At 36.1% G+C, this 22,790-nt stretch overlaps 1 protein-coding gene across 2 annotated transcripts in view; it reads left to right on the forward strand.

Moving 5' to 3' along the window:
* Positions 1-22,790, forward strand: part of LOC309609958 (inositol 1,4,5-triphosphate receptor associated 2-like) — a 48,044-nt gene that overhangs the window by 12,855 nt on the left and 12,399 nt on the right. Inside the window, exons 4-12 of one of the 2 annotated variants that reach the window (XM_082352234.1) lie at positions 9,244-9,290; positions 9,395-9,459; positions 9,616-9,723; positions 11,902-11,972; positions 14,830-14,887; positions 16,965-17,019; positions 17,105-17,132; positions 17,398-17,538; positions 22,163-22,297. In XM_082352234.1, coding sequence (XP_082208360.1) covers positions 9,244-9,290; positions 9,395-9,459; positions 9,616-9,723; positions 11,902-11,972; positions 14,830-14,887; positions 16,965-17,019; positions 17,105-17,132; positions 17,398-17,538; positions 22,163-22,297 — 708 coding nt within the window. Of the gene's footprint in view, positions 1-8,708; positions 9,291-9,394; positions 9,460-9,615; positions 9,724-11,901; positions 11,973-14,829; positions 14,888-16,964; positions 17,020-17,104; positions 17,133-17,397; positions 17,539-22,162; positions 22,298-22,790 lie in introns of those variants that run through there. The other variant, XM_082352233.1, reaches the window with a different exon arrangement.

The following is a 22,790-nucleotide window of genomic DNA, read 5'->3' on the forward strand; positions in this document are numbered from 1 at the left end:
TCTGGGGGGATTTCTACCCCTTCTATAGTATAAACTCAAGGATATATAACCAAACGGAGATTTTGATAAAGTGTTCTGAACTTTTTGTTTGAAAGACAGGCTGGTTTGGGACTTAAATTCACTATTGGCTATCAGGAGTCTCAGGTCTCATTGACTCTCTAAGAATTGAAGTCAAGGCTAGATAATCTTTGAGGTGCTGGTACTTTGCTGTACAAAGTAGGGCAATGCCCAAGGAGAACCCATTGCTGCAGTTAGATGCTAATAGTATTTCTCTACCCAAGAAGATAATACTATGTAGCTGAGGGCACTTAGGCAAACACCCCAGGTCGTGGAGATGTGCCTGGAGCACTTTCCTTGGTCAGCAGTCTGAGCCTGAGGGAATATGATCTTCTCAATCAAATGGAGCAGACCATTCTGTTCCAGAATCTGGAAATCCATCACACTTCCTTTTTTAAAAAAAGGTTTATTGTGATATAATTCTCCTACCAAACAATTCATCAGTTTAAATTGTTCAATTAAATATTTTAAAAAATATTCAGAGTTGTGCAGCCATCACCACAATCAACTTTAGGACATTTTGATCCCCTTAGAAAGAAACCTCATGCCTATTAGCAGTCTATCCCTATCCGCCACCCCACCCCACCCTAGGCAGCCACTAATCTGCTTTCTGCCTCTATAGACTGGCCTATTCTGGATGTCTCATATAAATGGAATAATACAATACGGACCTCTTGTGACTGGCTTCTTTTCTTAGTATAATGTTTTCAAGGTTCATCCGTGTTGTAGCATGTTATCAGTGCTTCATTCCTCTTTATGACTGGATAATATTCCAGTGTATGAATATACCACCTTTTGTTTATCCATTCACCACTGATAAGCGCTTGGGTTGTTTCTACTTTTTGGCTACCGTGAATAATGCCAGTAAGAACATTAGTGTAAAACATTTTGTGTAAACATATGTTTTCAGTTCTTGGGGTATATATTTAGGAGTAGAATTATTGCATCATATGGTCACTCTACGTTTAACACTTTGAGGAACAGCAAAACAGATTTTCAAAGCAGGTACACCATTTTACATTCCCACCAGTGATGTATGAGGATTTCATTTTCTCCACATCCTTGTCAACACTTGTCTATCTTTTTTTTTAATTAAATTAAATTTGATTTTTAAATTTCTATTTTATATTGGAGCATAGTTGATTAACAATGTTGTGTTAGTTTCAGGTGTACAGCAAAGTGATTCAGTTATATATATACATGTATCTTATTTTTTGTCTATCTTTTTGATTATAGGCATCTTAGTGGATGTAAAGTGGTATCTTGTTGTGGTTTTGATATGCATTTCCTTAATGACAAATGATGTTGAGCATTTTTCATGTACTCGTTGGCCATATGTATATCTTCTTTAGAGATATGTCTACCCAGATCTTTTGTCCATTTTTAAAAATGAGTTTAAAAAAAAAATTGATTTACATGAGTTGTTCTTATTCTTTTAAGTGTATGTATCTCACTTTTTCCATTCCTTAGTACCCCATCCTATTGAAGAGCTAAGAAAAGGAAAGAAAAAGGAAATGAATTCATTTTGCTATTCCTTAGCCGTTCTTGTAAAGTTTTAGTAAAGGAAGTTGAACTTGGAAGCTTACAGGATGTTTGGTTGTTAGTAATTTCCCTTTTATCTGGTACTGATTTCACCAAGAAAGGGGAAGGAACCAACATCAGTTGTGTACCAGGTACTTTGTAGGAAAACATTTCCACATGTCATGTTATTAATTGTCTCTACAACTTTGAATGGTAAGTATTCTCTGCTTCTACAGATGAGGCAAATGAAGTTCAGAGAGGTTAAGTAACTTAACCAGGATCACTCAACTAGTAAGTAGCAAACCTGGGATTCAAATTCAAGTTTCTATAGCTTCAAAGATTAATCCCTTCTTACGACTCCTCTGAGAACACTGAATTTAGATGTTTCAATCCTAATAACTACTCATAGTTACCTTGAAAGTAGTTTTTTGGCTAAGAAATAAATGTGCTTCCTTTTGTATCTAAAAGGACCTCCTAATCCACTCTCGTTAGGATGTGTGACCGAATTATTTTGTCTCGACACCCATGAAGAAATAGGAGCGAACAGAGATCACAAGACAAACTCCTGTTAGATGCTCCTGCGGAAATGTATAGATTCCCTGAAGGTTTTCCCGCTGCCTCCGTGCCATTTCTTCCGTAGGCCCCAGGAACTAATCTGTCAGCTGCACTCTATGGCTGTTCCCACCAATTTCCACCATTTCCCTTTTCCTTTGCTCCACTGCGGAATCCGGGCAGCCTGTTTACTCCCTCATGCCTGTCCCTTGAGTAAATCCCCACCTTCTACCCCTTCATGCCCCCCACCCATCTCTTAAACAAATAGAACTCTCTCCTTAGATGATGCTTATCTATGCATTCTCATTCATAACAATTAGGATGAAACATGAAATTAAAATGACAAAGCATATAATCCGTGTTTGTCCCAGCGACCCATAAATCGTTGTGTTTTCCCAACTCTTTGGCTTCAAACTCTTGGAATTTCATCACTCTTGAGGGCCTTCAAAACAAACAACTTGCCCTGGTATTCAAGGTCTTCTCTAATCTGGTTGCAACCTAATTTTCCAACCTTTCCCCATCCATGCCTTATAGTTGTCCCTAAATGTCAGCCAAACCAGGTGGTCTGTATTGTTGGAATATGTGACACAAAGCTGTTTATGCTGTTTTCTCTGCCCAGAACAATTCCACTTCTCCACTTGTCAAATTCTATTCGACTATCAAGGCCCATTCCAAAAACCATGTGTTCCATAAAACCTTTTGTGGTAGCGAGAAATGTTTACCGTCAAGCATCTCTAGTCCTTCTTGAGATGGAAATCATAATGGATTAGAAGTTGAGAGGTGAGGGTTTTCCCTGGTTCGACCTCTCTGCTACTATGGAAAAGTCTTGTCATTCAGGCCTCATTTTCCTCATTTCTCAACCGTAGCACTCAGGAAAAAATAAGTTCACTCTTTTCTTTTAGACCCCAGTAACTCTGTGCTCCTCTCGTCTATATTTTGGTTACATTGTAGTTCTTTGTTTTCTTAACATGTTCCTGTATCAGATTATAAACTTGGTGTAGAGTGCCTTTGGCCATTAACCAATGTGCATCTAGCATCCTGAATAGATTTGGTATACAGTAGCTGCTCTATTAATATTTGTTGAATGCCTATTTACTTATTTATTTTTGTACTCCCTACAGGGTCTATTTAAAACATTGAGAGTGAGTACCCAGTGCACTTGTTGAATTGACAGTCTTGCCCTATTGCTTTCTGACTGGTGTTCCTGAGAACCTGAGATTTATTTTTTTTATTCCTCTTCCGTATTCACAGAGGAAGCTATATTCTAGCATCTTTTTCAGAAAGCACAATAGGAGATAAGAGTGAACATCAGTATTCATAAGAGGGTCTTTGGGTGACCAGAGGACTCTAACAAGACTAATACCTCAAAAAAAACGTGTCTTAGTAAAATAATTTGGGGTCCAGTTTGGGACATTCCTGGGGAGAACAGAGCTATTTATTGACCCAGTGAAATCTATTTATTTGGGCTATTTTAGTGTAAAGAGGAAAAAAGGAAATAAATTATTTCCAGTCCTCGTCTTTTAGAGACTCAGACTAAAATATTTATGAAAGAAATGTCTGTGGTATCTGGGATATGCTTCAAAACAATGCTAAGGTAAGTTTAGTGGGTGATGGTATAGATGAAAGGAGATGGGCCATAGGTTGATAATTGTTGAATCTGCAGAATGGGTACGCAAAGGGTAATTATTCTATCCTGTCTACTTTTGTATTTATTTGAAATATTTCCCGGTAATGATCTAGAATTTTTAGCCACATAGCATAGGCTTTGGAATTAAGCAGTTGTGGGTTTAAGCTGGCTCTGTTACTTACTAGCTGTGTGAACTTGGACAAGTGGCCTAACCTCTTTCAGTTTGTGTGTGTTCCCTGGTGAAACAGAGATATTACTTTGCAGAGTTCTTTTCAGGATTCAAATACACACATACACATATACATATATTATGCATATATATATGCTCATATATATCTGCAACAGCTAAATTCTGGCCTAACCAGTCCATGGAAACAAACCAAGTAGGTCATATTTAGAAGAGAGACAAATCTCAGTGCTCTGTTTCCCCACTTGCTGATGAATAGGAAGGCCTTTTTCATTCATGGGGTCCCTTCTCAGCATTTCCAAGAATCTCTATACTGGTGCCTACCAGGATATCCCAATGTCCTTCTGATCTCACCAACTTGTGGGTCCCAGGGAAGGACACTTAACCTCCTGAGAGATTGTTGGAGAAGGTAGTTGGTTTCACCACTCACATCTCTGCAGTCCTTTCTGTTGTCCACACCGCCCACAGTCCCTGCCTGCTGCACGGTCGACCTCCTTGAAACGCTGTGTCTGGACCTTTGGTGATCTCCTCTTCTTGGTCGGTAGGGAGATGACTCTCACTTCTTGTTTCAGCACCTTCAGAGCTGGGTCCTACTGTGGTGTTGGGTGGACTCCTTGTGATGCAGTTAAGATTATCCTCTACTTTTCAAGGCAAATAGATAATCCAGAAGGGCTGGCTAGTAACACAGTCTCCCACTGAATCAGGGCTTGCTGCCCCCTTCAATAGCTAGACCCAGCTGTTCATTTGGCCCAACTTTCTCAGTTCTTCCTCACTCTTGGCAATTTCTTTCTGGGGCTCTCCTTATAATCTTTCTTTCCTTATTCACTGCTCCCACCATTGAGTCTGAAGAGCAACCAAAGGATTTCTGGGACTTTGCAAAACTGGACTTGTGATTAGGTACCTGTGTTTGTCCCCAAACACTCCAAGAATTAAGAAGCTTCATGGAAATTACATGACAATGAAACTGATTCTCCCCTCTACCTACTCCAAGCTCAGATTTGACCCCAACAAGACACTTCATAACATATATAAAGTACCTGGTTCATAGTAAACACTCAGAAAATAGCAACTGTAACTATCACCCAGAATCAGAATTATCAGCAGTGTGAAGCTCAGAGGATACAGGTCAGAGGATAGGAAGATGAATTTCTGTTTTCTCTTTGGCTGTTTAAAAAAATCACATACACTAAATATTAAGTGCTTTGCCATCACTTTGAGGTCTCCTTCATGTCATTACATGTTTTTGCCTAAGATATACTATCACTAGGAGAAGGTGATTTATGAGGCAAAGGACAGAATCAATTTTAAAGTATCTCAGATTTTCTGGCCATTGTCTGTCCTGTTCTCTCAAGCTGTGCGTGGGTGCAGCTTTAATAAACTTGGAGACTAAATAACATTGCCAGTTGCAAAACTGGGACATGTAGAAGTTGGCTGATAACTGTATTACAAATGAACCTCAAAGTGGTGGGTGTGTCCTGTAGATCTGAATGTGTGGTGTCCTTTTAGTCAGAAATTGCAAAAAAACCCAAAAAAACAAAAAAAACTTGTGAAGGAATTTCATTTTATTTAGGTTATAACTATATAACTACAACTATATAAAGATTAGTTGTAATCTTCTGATGTTTAATTTTACATTCTTTTTTTTTAAAATATTGAAACCAACTTCAAGTCAAGGGCATTTTTTTTTTTTTTTAAAGTTAGAATAAAATAAGTCTATATAGACTCCTTTTGTTCGGTTTTTCTTCTTTTCTCAGAAGATCATATTAGTTTATTTGAGTAACGTCAATTGTCTAAAATGGATCTAAAAGTAAAAATTACATCGGTAACATGAATATTTATTAGAGGAAGGGTTTCTGATCATAAAAATCTATGGATGAAATAGCACTTCATCTAGAAGAGTAACCCTGGGAGATTATCTAGGCCTGTTAACTGCCCTTACTAATATCTTAGAAGTTATTTCTTATTGTTCTTCATATTTTCTATCTAAATACTAAAATAATACTGCTCTGTGTGTGTGTGTGTGTGTGTGTGTGTGTGTGTGTGTGAGAGAGAGAGAGAATATGTGTGTGTGCGTCCTGCATTTGCTGATCTAGCCTGTGGGAGAATGTCTCGCTTTGTTCCATGAGTACCTTAGCTACCCCACCCTACATTAGACTTTTACTCTCAAAAGCAAATGGGCTGGACCACGGATTTTCATGTAAATGTTATGCAGGTTGATATTTGAATGGCTCGAACAGGAAGAACATGCTTCCTGCTCTATGCTGTCAGCATGTGTTAGACTCATTGACTTGAGCCAATCTTCTACATGTAGGTAAGTCTCTCTTCTGAACTTTCTTTTTCTTGCTTTTAGTCAGTTTCTTGATTTTCCTTGGTTTTAAAATATATCCAGTAAATTATCTTTTTTATCATCTGCCCAGATCCTACAGTTGTTGTGTGTGTTAGGTTCTCCTGTGAGTTTAAATAGGGGTGCCTTTTGAAACTGGAAGAAAAGAGCACAATTGTAGAAAGTTTTTGCTGAGTTATTTTTCACCCCCCCTTCACAGGTACAGACACCCTGAGGGGCTGTATCTCCAACTTTCATTAACTATAACCCTAAATTTGGAAGAAAAAAAATCTCCTTCTTTTGTCTGCTTCTTCTTGTAAGGAGGAAGAAAATGTTAGACCAAATGTATGAAAATCTAAGATTGAGATATGTTGTATATTATGTTGTTTTCTGATTAGTGAGATTTATAAAGATTAATGAATTGGGAATAATATCCAGTAATATCCAATATCCTTGCAACAGAACAATGTAGTAATGTACAGCTACTAAATATATGCCATTTCTCGAAAATCACAGAATTGTTACTTAGTTAATCAATAAATATTTTACGTTTACCAAAAGGTTTCACGTATAAAAAATAGGACAAAAGAAGGGCTTTACACAGACCATTATGGCAAATGAGACTCATTTCTAGTATAATGAAAACAAACTGTATTTTTGCTATATTTATTATTTTGACTTTAAATAATAAACTTTTTTTAAAAAACAAAGTTTACAGAAATAATGTGTTCCCTTTCCCCTAATGCTGGAAATCAGTTTAATTGAATAGAAAATAACTGCATTCTCTTTCATATCTCTTAAATTCAAATACAGGTATTCATGACTCTGGTATAAGAAGAAATATTTTTCTGACAAAATTAGCTTTTTAGTTAGTGCAATATAATTATTATATATAATATATGTTATTAATTATAGCACAGTAATAAGTGTTTTTTCAAGCCACACATAATAACAGATTTGTATGTTATGGTGGGTTAAATGGGCCTGATTTTTTTATTATTAAGGAATCAATCCTTGTTGACTTTTATGGAGGATACTTAATGAGACTGAAGAATGTTTAATTTTTTCCTATTTTTATAGCTTCATTTCTTACATATATATGGGCAGATAGTTAAATAAGCATATACTAATTACTAGTGCAATCTATTTAAATATCTTAAGGATAGAGCCAATATCATTTAACTACCTGTGAAGTATAAGGTATAATTTCTCTTCAAAATTTAATGCAAATATTACCCTACTCTGTTCTGTGCATGTTACTTTCCTCTGTGGAATGCTGCTTATAATTTATGAAGTATTTGTTTTGCATATTTGTCTTTCTGACTGGCCTATGAGCTCCTCTCGGACAAGGAATGTATTTTTGGTCTCTCCAACCTTTCTGTTTTGTGCCAGAAACAGCCTTTCACTGTGTCTGGCACAAACTGGGCCTTTGATGAAAGTTGTTGACTTAAATTAAACTGATGTCACGAGAGGCTTCAGTTACATATAGTCTGACACAAAGACATTTAAAGCAGGGACAAAAATGAAATAAAAGAGAAGATTGCCCAACATTTATATGTAGGAGGATTAGGTGTAAATTCTTGCTGTGCAAGTTTGTGGGGTTTTCTAAACATTTGAGGGGAACATTTCAAAAGTTTATATTCAAATCATCTACCAGTCTAAGACAATCATTGCGAAGTTTTTGCCTCTCCAATAGCCTTAGGGTATTTCAGAGACAGTTCTGTTTACAATGAAGAGGACACTGTATTTAGTCTGATTGTTTAGACTGTTTAGAGGCTGACACCACCATTCTGAATACTCCTGAGAAATTACTTTATTCATTGGTTTTACTTTCCTTACCTGAAATAAGTAAATCTTTTTTTTCTGTAAAACCCACCGCATAAGGTTGTTGGGAGAATTAAATGGGATGATACATAAAAGGGCTTTTGTAAATTTTAATGTGCTGAACAGATGTAAGCTATTGTTTTTTGTATTGGATAACTACACATTCAGCAAACTCTTGCTAAACCTTTATCTTTCTGGGACTATAGTCAGTATTATCTTGGAGAGATTCTAAATACGGTGTATGATATACGGCATCCCTCCATTGAAAACTGTTGTTGGTTGTGCCAGTTAACAAGAAGCTGTGTGTTTGATTATGGAGTATTTAAATGTCTTCAGTTTTGCATTGTCTGTGCATATTTTGGATATGTCCAAGTGATTTCAGTTTTAATTTATTAAATTTTGATTTCTTTTCCTAAATAAACTGAATGATAATGAAAATATACTTATTATTGAATAGAAAAACTTTTTATTAAAGAGGAACCTGTGTTCCCACTGTATTTTTTGAAAGAGAATAAGTGAACCTAATCTCCTGAAGTTCCCCCCAAATTAGGAACTCTTGATAAAGATTAAGAAGCTCAAATGAGACTTTCAAATGTTTGCCCTGGAAGGCTGGGACCACAGTTTTGCTAAGTTCTTTTTGAGCCCCAAGTAAGAGGTGCTGCCGTAGATGTAATCCATCAGATCTTTGAGAATTGGATGAACTTTAAAATGTATTATGTGTCTAGCTAGAAAATTGAGAACCATTTTTAAATCAACAGGCCAAAAGTTTTAAGTTGAGTAATATTTCCATAAATAGAAATGTTGTTTTATGTCCACCTAGAATGTTCTGTTTAAAGAAAACTTAAGTTCATGATATAAACTCTATCTGCCCTTTGAGTTTAGAATTTGTTTTGCCCAAGAATTTAAATTTTCTTTAAATATTGGACTTGTAAGTACACTTAAAATTGGATTTTTTTTTGGCAAGTACAGCTTTGAGGAAGTATGTATATCAGTCTGCCCTGTACCATCCCATTCCCATATCCTCTCCAAAAGAGCAAAGCAAATATGGGTTCATTTAAAACTGTATGAAAATGTTTGCTTAACACAACTTCTCTGGAATGGAAAATGTCAAATTGTGAAACTTGTTTCTCTCTCTTTTTTTTTTATCTTAAGGACAATGGTGTTGAACGCTTATATTCTGAGAGCCTGCCACAGTCCAGGTTTGCTTGTTTGTTTCTGTGTATGACTTGTGATGCATATTCAGTTAATTTCTAAGAGAATTCTTTGGACCAGACACTCTAAAATACTTCCACTTTTTTGACAGGGAATATTCCACCCTACCATCTCCTGGACACACTTCATCCACAGAGAGTACTGTAACTTCAAGTGGTGAGTAGATTAGAAAAGATATAAAAATAGATTGTTAGTATTATAACTATAAGCTTGGATGTTCTGTGACCTGCTAAGGTGTGTGCAAATGAAAAGGACATAAGCAAATAATCCTTTTGCATAGTATTCATGCTGTTAGTTTCTTCCTGTTGATAGATTCTGGATCAGAAATTTTGCATATGGCTTCTGGTGTCATTGATTGTAAACCACTCTGTGAGAAAGAGGAAGATAAAAGATCAGCTTCTGCTGTGAAGAAGATCAAAGGTAAGCTGTTGAAGGGTTCAAGAATAGTTTCCATTCTAAAACACTAAGCAAACTGGGAAGCTAGTGGAGTAACTATCCTCAGTGGCTCAGTAATACTATTTTATAAAAGAATTTTGAAGACAGTCTGCAGAAAAGAAGTCCAGAGGTGACCATGGCCTTCATATATGACAACGTTACCAACTTTTTTCCAATTCTGTATTTAAAATAAAAATTAAAGTATATTTTAATGGGATTTAAATATTTCCTTATGGCCAAAATCGATTGGACACACCTGAGTCTCAACTGTGACGCAGATGTGGAATCACCTACTTAGGAAATTCTCAGAATCCTAATTTGAATCTACTGGGTTAAAAGGATGGACCGATTAGTGATGGTTCACTCAGGAGGCAGAAATTAACTAGATAACATGTTAGATCCTTTTCTGCCATTTGAGTCTGAAAATAAAGTGCTTATTCTCAACCGTTCCCAGTGAGACATCACTACAGTTGACACTCATGGGAAACATAGGCTCCCATTCCAACCAAAAACACCGATCAAGGAAAATTCATCTAATGTTTAAATTGGACAATTAAATTTGAGATACAGGTGCTAAGTTAAAGGAGCTGTAAAATTGTAGAAATGGAATCCATTCCTTCAGTTGACTGAAGAATATCTTTATATTCTACCTCACACCAAATAAGAAAAATTTTAATTAAAACTGCTCTAGGATACTATTTTTTACCTGTCATGTAGACAAAGATAAAAAATTTGATTGCACACTGTTGGTAAGGTTGTTGGGGGAAAAAGAATTCTCATACACTGCTGCAGGGAATGTAAATTATTGTAATTAGTATGGAGAGGAATTTGACAATATCTACCCAAAATTTAAATGTACATATGCCATGATAAAACAATTTGGTTTCTGGGACTTTATCCTGTAGCTCTAAGTACATACATACTATATGACACATATGGAAGTTTATTTACTGCAGCATTGTTTGTAATAACAAAATATTGGAAACAAGTTAACTATCAGTAGAAGACTAATTAACGTATTTTGGCATATCCATGTAATGGAATACTAGTATACATCTGTAAAACATATATAAGGAAACTTTTTTCTTGAAAGGATATCAAAGAACTATTTGGGGGGGGGGGAAATGCCAAAGTACAAAACATTATGTATTGCATGTAAAAATTTGTGGAAAAAAAATAGAAAAAAGTTGTTGTGTATATATAAAATATCTCTGCAAGGCTAGACAAAAATTTGTAACATTGTCTATGAGGAGGTAAAGTAGGTTTCTGGCAGGCGTGATGGGAGGGAAAATTTTCACTGGAAAACAATTTTACACTTTTTCATTTATAGGCCATATGAATCTACTATCTGTTTTAATTTTTTTTTTAAAGAACTAAAATAAAAATTCCATAGGGAAAAAATTTTATATCCCTGAAGAAAGGGGTTACCATTTTGCTCTTATTTCCATGTAAATTAAAAAAACTAATACATCCTTTAACTATTCGGTTTCTGTTTTCTTAAAAAGAAAGAAACAAAATCTGACTATAGCCGCTGACCTTTGTGCCTGCACTGAACTAAAGTCAGGACAATGGATCATGTGAAGAGGAAAATCATCATCAAGTACATTACAATACAAATAAACAAAGGGAAATTACAAAAAGGAATGGCATAAATTAAAAGTGCATCTTTTCTTCTTAGTTTGATTACATTTTATTTAGAAAGATACTGTGTTTTGGAAGGATATACTTTGTTATCAGCCTTGCATATATAATTGTTAAAAACTTGTTTGTCAATCTACAAAAAAAAAGCTACTAAGTTACTAATTGTTCATCCTTCTTTCATTCAGTTTCTGTAATTATACTAGTAATGTGTTTGATTTAAAAAAGCAGCAGTAGCTGCTTTCTATTTTTAAAACCCTACTGTTTGAAGGCCATTTATACAGGTATTCATTTCTGTTAAGAAATCTTATATGGCTAGCTTCCTTGGGAACTTTAGCTGGCCTAGTCCTGATTCTGAATGAATGGACACATTTAAAGTTTTTTAGTACAAAATTTGTCTCACGTGTTAAGCACTTTGCCACTTACTACTCCGCCCGCATTTCCACCCTCACTATTCCTTCCTCTTTTACTCGTTACTACTCCCCCTCCCCACAACATTGTTGATGTGTTTCCTCCTTCTTATAGGTGGAAGTCCAGCTCCTGAAAATATTGCACTCCAAGGCTCTGTGAGTGAAGAAAAAATCATGTCAAATCAGGTAAGGAAATATATGCATGTTAACAGTAAAAGTAATGATATGTTGCAATGATATTTAGAACTGTCCCTTTAAGTTTGCAAAGTACTCTTAAAAGCACTATTGCATTTTATCCTTTCAAAATATTATGAGGTTAATAGCATTTAGTTATACTAATATTGTATAGATGAAGAAGTTGAGGCCAAACCATCCAGGGTCACTCAGTAGACTCAGGTAGGACCTCCTGACTCCACACTGATTTTTCTTTCATTCATTCATGCATTCATTCACTCATTTATTCATCAAAGGTCTGCTGGAAACAAGCTAAATATCTATCTGTAGAGTACTCTTAAATAAATGAAGGCATTAATAAATAAGGCTAAACAAAACAGTGATATCTATCTTAAAGATGTGTTGTAATTAATGGAAGAAACATACAATTACTCAGTAATTAGACTGGTCAGCAATATGAAAGAGAAATGGTTAGGGTGAGAGGACAGAAGAGGTGTCATGGAGGAGGTACCTAGTGAGTGGTATCGAATGTTAGACAGGCACATGGCAAACTGCTATAAAACATTATAAGGATGAATATTTAAATGTTTATAGAAAAATAATTAAATTCCTTTCCTTAAAGAGAAGGCATATCACCACTGGTATGAATTTATAATTATTTGAAGAGTAACTTACAGACTATAGGCAATTCTACGTTCCTTCAAGGGTCTTATTTATACATCAGTCCCTCTCTGTATTCTATGTGTGGAGGTGTGTGTATGTGTGTCTGTGTGTGTGTATTATTATTGTTTTCCCCTCAGTGTATAAACATTCTTTTAGTTAGGCCTATTTGATTACAAGAAACAGAGACTCATGCAACTAACTCAGGTTAAGAGAAGGTTGTGGCGTGTGTACATTGGAGGTAATAAGGTAGATAAAAATTTTATACTATTCTTGTCTGAAGGGAGTGGAGTAGTTGGATATGTGATTTGGGATAATTCTTTTAGTGTAAAGTATATATAAAGTGTAGTGTTGGCTAGCCCACATGCCGAAAGTGGTTGCCCCTTATAAAAAATGGACAGAGGAAAATTCAAGTCCTCTAGTCTTTCCTAGCTCATCTCAAAAAAAAATAAAAAATAAAAAATCTTTTAAAAATAATGGATTAGAAAAGTTAGTAATGGAGGTGGAAAATTGGTTAGAATGCTATAGTAATAATTCAGGCAAGAAATGAAGATAGTTTGAATTTAGTGATGATGGAAAAAATGAGACTAACTTGAGAGATACTTGAGGTATAGCATTCACAGTACATGATAACTGATAATCGGGGGTCTGGGAAAAGGTCGATACCCAGGTTTATGGCCTAACCTACAGAATGAATAGAATAACATGAGAGTAGGAGGGAGTAAGAAGAATTTGTGGGGTAAATTTAATTTAATTTAACTTGAGATAGGTCAAGTTTCAGGTTGATATGAGACATCATTAATACCGTGTAAGGAGATTTTATAGATAAATATATACCCATATTCATAAACTCACCCGTGGGACTTTCAGGAGCAGACACATATTTGTGAGTTATCAGCAAAGCACCAAGCAGGTGGATGAGATTCCCCAAGGAAGGAGGGCAGGCAGAGAGAGAGCACAGAGGATAATGGACTCTTGATGATTCCATTGCCTAATAAGAGAAGGCAATGGTGGAGGAGACCAAGAAGGAGCTTTGGAGTGATGGGGGGACATCAGGAGAGGGGAACCAAGGGATGAAAAAACTTCAAGAAGGAGGGGATTATAGATCGATTTGGATGCTACAGTGAGGTCACGTAAGATAAAGACTGAAAATTATCCATTGGATTTGGCAGTAGGGAGTTCACTGATAGCTGGGGAGAGCAGTTTCCTTGGAGCGTTGGGTGCAGGGACAGAGTAGTTCACTGATCACAAATGGGAGATGAGGAACTAGAAACAGCAACTGTGGACAACTCTTCCCAGAAGAAGTGTAGCCAGGAAGCGCAGGAGTGGAAGAAAATGCCATAGCCGGAAGATGTCACAGGGTTGAGGGGGGATTAAAAAAACTTCAGTATGTACATATTGATAAGGATGATCCAGTGTTTTACCTGTATTATTTCATTTGTTACATTTTATCAAAATCTTAGTTTTCAGTTGTCCAAAAATTACATGACATGGTATCAAGGGCCCTACCAAGGAAATTTGTCTTGGACTTATTTTTTATGGAAAATTTCTGAGAATGCTGAATAATAATTATCCTAAAATAATTGTATACCTATAGCTTCTCCTTTAGATTTCCCCAGGCAGTATAGTGCAACTCTCCTATTATGGTGATTCTTGTATAGATACATTTGTAGGACAGTTGGTCAATGACCTTAAAATATATTCAGATGGAGTAAAAGCCAAACATAGCACAAACTTAGCAGCTATTTTGCCATAATTTCCCCAACAATCCATCTGGAAAGCTGCGTGTGATCGTCCTAGATCACCGCCCCCTCTTCATCCATTCAGTCCTATCTCTCCCTCAAGCTCCAGCTTGTTCCTTGTCTGCAGAGACTTTCCATGCTTCTCAAGCCATGGTGTTGCTCTCTTTCTTTTGCAAAGCACATATTTATCTATCTCTCATTTACTTGGCAATTAATCCTAGTTTGCTTTGAAGTAACTTGTATCATGATTTCAGCTTTTCATGTACTTCTGTTCTTTATGCCTCAGCTAGGTTAGAAACCCCCTTGGAGTCAGTCCTCTTTTCTTCTGAATGCCTAGCACAGTTCTTTGCATACTATAGAGTGTTTTTTTGAACAGGGTAGGCAGGAGAGGACAGGAAGTCGAGAAATGATTGGTTATGAAGGATTTCCACTCTATGTTCAGCAATAAAATCTCTTTATGATTTTAGGAAGCCAAAGGGGAACCAGAAACAATAAATGAGCACAGAAAAGAATGTGTGGCAGGAGGTAAGGAATGTTCTCTTCCAACCCCCATGTGAACTTTTATTCCCTGCTGGTATGTTTTATGGATGAAATCTTTCTGAGTAAAGATATGGCATCTACAACGCTGCATCTCTAGATAAAATCAGCCAAATAGAACTGATTTTGATTCAATTTGTAGCGTTTTCAAAAGGCCATATTTATGCTGCATTGCCTGTTAAGCTCAGAGGTCTTGTAATAACTAGTGCCCTATTGTGAACTAAGAACCATGCCAATGTTGGTAGCAAATTCTAAGCTCTACTCTGAGATTTTTTTATTGTTCCGTCTAAAAGCAAATAAGCCAGTATTTGAAGAATGAGTGCTAATATGCTTCTCTCCCCATCTCCCTTCTGTTAGGATAGAATAGTGAATAGAGTTCTGGCTTTGGAGTCACTCACTGTATGCTTGGTCACTCTCTTACTTTGTGACTTTGGCAAGCTATTTAACCTTGAGTCTTAATTTCTTCATCTGAAAAGTGGAAATGATGAGTAAAAAAAAAAAAAAGTACCCTTTATGAAATATAGACTGTACTAAGTACTAGGCTAAATTCTCTATATGCATAGTTTTATTTAGTTCTCCCCAATACCTGTGTGAGCTAGGTAAGCTGCAATTCAGTTTCCTAGCCTATAAACTGTAGATAAGAACGGTACCCACTACAGAAGGTTGGCTGTGAGGATTGAAGAAATTATGTAAAAAGCATTTAGAAAAGAGCCTGATAAAAGTTCTCATAAAAGTTAGCTACTATAGAAAAATCATCCTTATTTTGTAGATGTTTTGATGAAGTTGTGACTTGTTCCAGGTCACTTAGTTTTAAGGATCAAAGTGTCGACTGAAAAAAAATTCACAACCTAAAAGTTGAGAATTATGTTTTATCCGCAGATTTACTGAGGACTTAAGCCTGGGTTGTAGCCTCTCAGATAGCTCTGAGGGACTGTTCCAAAGAGGTAAGGGAAGAGACAGGACATATAGGAGATTTTGCAAAACAAAACAAAACAAAAAACCACCAGGTAGTCCAACATCAAAAGATAACTGCTAATTATAAAAAAACCCAGACATCTCAAGTTAATGAATTTAGTCCTTTTCTATGTATGGGAAGATGCAAGAGTCTGGGCTTATTGAAATCATTCCTTTGATATATAGGGACAGTATCCTGCTTTTCTCCATCTTAAATCCCCTCAGGGTGCACCGCAGCTACAGTGGCTGATGGCTTGATGGCCACAACATCATTTGTTTACTGAATGGCAGGCCACATTCTTTGTCCACAAAAGCTAGGATTTAAACCAGATCTTTTCAACTCTATACTTAGTGCTCTTAATAACTATTATTGTCTTCTTTGTGGAGTAGTCATGAAGAGTATCATTAATATGTATAAAGAGCTTTGTTCTGGGACTGGCATATAGTAAACCTGTGGTAAATGATTGATATCATGTTTATTGTTGCTGTTATTATTAGCAGTATTATTATTATTATTATTATTATTATTATACTATTGTTACTACTCCTAGTACTACTACTACTACTACTACCCCAATACCTGTGTGAGCTAGGTAAGCTGCGATTCAGTTTCCTAGCCTATAAACTGTAGATAAGAACGGTACCCACCACAGAAGGCTGGCTGTGTAGATTGCAGAAGTTATGTAAAAAGCACTTAGAAAAGTGCCTGATAAAAGATCTCATAAAAGTTGCTGGTTTTAAATCCTTGGTCCGCAGGAAAACCAGGGTACCAGCTGAAGCTATGCATTTGACCATGGAATCAAATCAAATAAACATTCAAACGCAGAAAGAACAAATTGGGCTGTCCCTTGACTCTGAGACATCTTCAGGTTTTCAAAGACTATTCACGTGCTGAAGTGTGAGCCAATAATTTCAACATGATTGTGATCCCCAAAGCGTAGCATAACATTATCTTATATTTAAGCAAATGCATTATTAGCTGGTGATCTTCTCAGACATATTTCAATGAACGCCTTTGTTTAGTGGAGGGAGGCCATAAGCACATTGGATTGAATGTGCCTGTAGCTGTTAAGCCTGTTTAACCAAATACTATCTTATTGTCTTTTAATAGGCGCTGCTGTTTCCTCTCTTCCTGTGAAGTCAGTTAACTTTAGACAAAGTGACAAGTAAGCTCCTCCTCATACAGCATGCTCACATTTTTTGCTTTTCTGTTGAACTATGTTTGAATAAGTTCTTTCTCTTATCTTACAGCACTTCTGCTAATGAGAAGGAGGTGGAGGTAAGTTTCAAGCAGATGTTTTTTCCTTTAGTAAAAAAATACGTGTTTCAGATTCACTCGCCTGCAGTCCCTGCGAGCTTTTGCACGCGCTTATCGTACGTTTGGTGTCTGTCTGGCTTGGCCATGAAAGCGCAGGGAAAGCCTATGCGTGCCAGCATTATTTCACTGGGAGGAGAAAGAAATGCCTCAGTGTAATTTGGTATTAAACTGGAAATTTGACTACATCCAATGTTCTCTCCTCACCCTCACATTATTTTGACAACAGGCCGAATTTCTCAGGTTATCTTTGGGATTTAAATGCGACTGGTTCACCTTGGAGAAAAGAGTGAAGCTTGAAGAAAGATCCCGTGACTTGGCAGAAGAAAATTTGAAGAAAGAAATCACTAACTGTTTAAAACTGTTAGAGGTGAGACTCATAACATTTGGGGACTACACGTTCGGTTGTATTATTAACAAAGTTTTCAAAATTACGTTAGAGTTTACTTGTATGACTAAAACCAGCACTAGGTACCAAGCCCTGCCTGACTCAAATGTGAATAAATAGGAGGTAAGAATTCAGGATCAGGCTAAGATAAAAGGTTCACCAATAGAAGGGTATAAGCAATAAAACAAATAAATGTCGTTTAAAGTAGTTATGTGAATCTTCTGCCATCTCTCTGTATCTTCAAATAGATTTCAGGCAGAAGAGTAATTACGCAGAAAACTGAGCAATAGGAGATAATATCAATGTTAAGCTTCAAAGAAGAGAATCAAAAGACGATTTCCATTTAATTAACTGAAAAAAGAGAATGGTGACATTTCAGTCTTGTCAGATAATGGGCAAACCTTCTGTAAGGTACACAGAAGTGTAGCAACTACTATTATTCTTCTGCTTTGTGAAGTCACCATAAATATATGGATGGGTTGGAAAATTAAGGGGGTTCATTTTGGAAAAAGAAAATAAAAATATAGAAACCATATTCTGTTTTTTACTGTGGTTAAAAAAACACATAATGTAAAATTTACCATATTAACCATTTTAAGTGTACATCAGTAGTGTTGAGTATATTCACGTTGTTGTGAGATAGATCTTCAGAACTTTTTCATCTTGCTTACTGAAACTCTATAGCCATTAAACTATTCCCCTTTTGCCCTTCTCTCAGCCCCTGGTAATCACCATTCTACTTTCTGTTTCTATGAATTTGACTACTTTAGATAGCTCATGTAAGTGGAATCATATAGTATTTGTCTTTTTGTAACTGGCTTATTTCACTTAGCATAATGTCTTCAAATTCATCCATGTTGTAGCATGTGGCAGGCTTTCCTTCCTTTAAGGCTGAATGAAATATTCCATTGTATGTATATACCACATTTTGTTTATCCATTCATTTATTGATGGACATTTGAGTTACTTCCACCTCTTGGCTATTGTGAACATTGAACATTGTTGCTATGAACATGGGTGTGCAAATATCTCTTCAAGACCCTGCTTTCAATTCTTTTAGAAATATGCCCAGATGTTGGATTGCCGGATCATATGGAGTTCTATTTTAAGTTTCTGAGGAACCACCATACTGTTTTGCACAGTGGTGTTACCATTTTACAATCCTACTAACAGTGCACCAAGGTTCCAATTTCTCTACATCCTGGCCAACATGTTATTTTCTGTTTTCTTTTCTTTTTTTTTTTTAATTAATTAATTTATTTTTGGCTGCATTGGGTATTTGTTGCTGTGTGCAGGCTTTCTCTAGTTGCAGTGAGCGGGGCTACTCTTTGTTGTGGTGCACCGGCTTCTCATTGTGGTGGCTTTTCTTTGTTGTGGAGCATGGGCTCTAGGCGCACGGGCTTCAGTAGTTGCAGCACATGGGCTCAGTAGTTGTGGCTTGTGGGCTCTAGAGCACAGGCTCAGTCATTGTGGCGCACAGGCTTAGTTGCTCCGCGGCATGTGGGATCTTCCCGGACCAGAGCTCGAACCCGTGTCCCCTGCATTGGCAGGTGGATTCTTAACCACTGCACCACCAGGGAAGTCCCTATTTTCTGATAGTAGCCATTTAATAGGTGCAATGTGGTATCTCATTGTGGTTTTGATTTGCATTTCTCTGATGATTAGTATTGTTGAGCATCTTTTCATATGCTATTGGCCATTTGTATATCATCTTTGGAAAATGTCTAAGTCCTTTGCCAATTTTAAAATAGGATTTATGATTTGCAAATATTTTCTCCCATTACATAGGTTGCCTTTTCATTCTGTTTATTATGTCCTTTGATGCACAAAAGTCTGTCAGTTTGATGTAGTGCTATTTGTCTATTTTTGCTCTTGTAACCTATGCTTTTGGTGTCATATTCAAGAAATCATTGCCAAATACGGTGTCATGAAGATTTCCCCCTATGTTTCCTTCTAGAGTTATATAGTTTGGGGTCCTACATTTAGGTCTTTAATCCATTTTGAGTTGATTTTTGTATATGGTGTAAAATAAGAGCCCAACTTTACTCTTTTGCAGTTTTCCAACATCATTTGTTAAAGAGACTATCCTTTCCCCATTTTGTAGTCTTGGCACCCTTGTCAAAGATCATTTGACCATATATGTATAGGTTTATTTCTGGGCATGCTATTCTGTTCCACTGGTCTGTCTTTATGCCAGAACCATACTGTTTTGGTTACTGTATCTTTGTAATGTGTTTTGAAGCCAAGACATGGGATACCTTTATCTTTGTACTTCTTTTTCAAAGTTGTTTGGCTCTTCGGGGTCCTTTGAGATTCCATATGAATTTTTCAATTTCTGCAAAAAATGCCTTTGGGATTTTGATAGAGATTACATTGAATCTGTAGATTGATTTGAATAGTATGGAGATTTTAACAAAATTAAGTCTTCCAGTCCATGAACACAGGATGCCGTCCCCTTTGTGTCTTCTTTCATTTTTTCAGCAATGTTTTGTAGTTTTCAGTGTACAAGTCTTTCATCTCCTTGGTTAGGTTTATTCTCAACTGTTTTATTTTTTTGGATGCTATTGTAAGTGGAATTATTTTCTTAATTTCCTTCTTAGATGGTTCACTGGTAGTGCATAGAAATGCAATTGATTTTTGTCTGTTGATTTTGTATCCTACAACTTTGCTGAATTTTTTTATTAGTTCTAACAGTCTTTTTGTGGAATCTTTAGGGGTTTCTTTATGTAAGATCATGTTATCTGTGAACAAAGATCATTTTACTTCATTCTTTCCAATATGGATTTTTTGAATATACTTTTTTACTTGCCTAACTGCTCTGGATAGAACTTCCAGTACTAAGTTGCATAGAAGTGGTGAGAGTAGGCATCCTTGCCTTGTTTCTGATCTTAGAGGAAAAACTTTCAGTCTTTCACCATTGAGTATGATTTTAGCTGTGGGTGTTCATATATGGCCTTTATTATGTTGAGGTAGTTTCCTTGTATTTCTGTTTTTTTGAATATTTTTATCATGAAAGGTGTTGAATCTTGCCAAATGCTTTTCTTATCAATTTAGATGATCATGGGATATTTATCCTTCATTCTGTTAATGTGGTGTATTGCACTGATTGATTTTCATATGTTGAGCCATCCTTACATTCCAGGAATAAATCTCACTTGGTCATGGTGTATAATCCTTTTAATGTGCTATTGAATTCAATTTGCTAGTATTTTGTTGAGGATTTTTACATCACTATTCATAATGGATATTGGTCTGTAGTTTTCCTGTAATGTTGTTGTCTGGCTTTGGTATCAGGGTAATTCTGGCCTCAGAGAATGAACTTGGAAGTGTTCCCTCCTCTTCAATTTTTTGCAAGAGTTTCAGGAGGATTGGTATTAACTCTTCTTTAGCTGTTTGATAGAATTCTCCAGTGAAACCATCTGGAACTGGACTTTTCCTCTTTGGGAGATTTTTTTTTTTTTTATAACTGCTTAAATCTCCTTACTAATTATAGGTCTACTCAAAATTTCTATTTCTTCATGATTAAGTTTTGGTAAGCCATATTCTGTTTGACTAACAACTAATATATGCTCTTCTCTTTCTAACTAATGGTGGTTATTTAAACTGCAGTAAGAAACTGTATGTTTGACAATGGTCATTCCAGTTGTTAGCAACTTTCCAGTTGCAACTCATACATATCTGCCTGTTTCAGAAGTGGCTGCTATTCATTGAGCATCTACTGTGTGACAAGCAATTGGCATCTATTACCTCTCATGTCACAATATTCCTGGAAAGAAGATGTAGTTGTCTCCATCTGACAGATGAGGAAAAAGCAAATCAGAAAGCTTGATATTATAACATTTGTAGAATTAAGATGCAATTTATAGTCAATGATGCCTTATGGTTTTATTGGCAGCACTTTTCTTTTCTGACGCTATACAAAATTTATGGTATTTTAGACATGGGCAAGTATTAGAAATTTGCTTATGATCACACAACTAATGAGCAATGGCTTGTTGGCTTCCAAATATGCTGTTCTCTTAATTCTTTCTCCACTCCAGTGAAACAGATGGCCTTCCATCTGGAAAGCCGTCATCTTCGTTCAAGGGCACAGGTTTGAGATAAATATTCATAAGGCAATGAATGCGTACCGGCCTAACCAGCCCAATCTCACCTTGTCGTCAATGGAAGAGCAAATACAGTAATCAGAGTCATATCTAATTCGAGTATATTTTTACTACTTTTCTTAAAAGTTCAAACTATGATCTTCATATAGTGCATTCAGTTCATTTATAGGTATAATTTCTTTACCATTGCCAATTAATTACATCCCATCCTATTAATTGTAGAAGAAAGATATAAACACACATGAAGGAGTAGCAAATTTGGGAAGTAAAGAAGGAAGGGATCAAAAATAGTTTAAAAGGCTTTGTGAATACCTGCATAGGTCTACCTCATAACCAATGAAGGTATCAATATTTCAGTATCATTCATTATTGGTCTTTGCTGCTGCTTTTCACCTTCCACAATGATAATAGATTCATGTGCATTTACAATATAGTCAGTGTTAGAATCACTTGCTGAATACTTGGGTTGGATACTTTTTAATACTTTACTTTCTGTGCAGTCTTTAACACCTCTTTGTGAAGATGACAGCCAAGCCCAGGAAATCATTAAGAAGCTGGAGAAGAGTATAACGTTCCTCAGTCAGTGCACAGCACGAGTGGCCAGTAGGGCTGAGATGTTAGGAGCCATTAATCAGGTAATTTGTCTCCCTTTCTCCAGTTACAATGAAATTACTAAAAGTGGATTACATTTCTAGGAAAAAACTATATTTGATCATTTCAGAATGTTCTTGATATTTTCCTATTTTAAACAATGCTACAATAAATATCCTTGTTTATGCATCTTTGCACACTCATTCATAGAGAAGTAGATTTTCAAAATTTTCTTTGTGGGAAAATCTGGGGAGACTTTAAATTTTTGAATCTCTACCTAAACAAACTTGTTAAAATATATTTTCCTAAGAAGGAGACATTTCACTGTGATGATAGTTTTAGTCTGAACATTTGTTATACACTTCTAATGTTCTAGTTTCTTTTTAACCCCTCGCCAGGTAGTAATATTCTTTGTTTTATTTTTATTAAAGTTACGTATGTGCATAGCTTTTTTAAAAAAAGTCAAGTAGTTCTCAAAGCCTTCTTATCCCATTTCGCATGTTCCAGAGCAACAACTTTCAACTCTTTTGGTTTGTT

This window comes from Balaenoptera borealis (genome assembly GCF_965194805.1).
Source record: "Balaenoptera borealis genome assembly, chromosome: 13".
Classification (NCBI taxonomy): domain Eukaryota; kingdom Metazoa; phylum Chordata; class Mammalia; order Artiodactyla; family Balaenopteridae; genus Balaenoptera; species Balaenoptera borealis.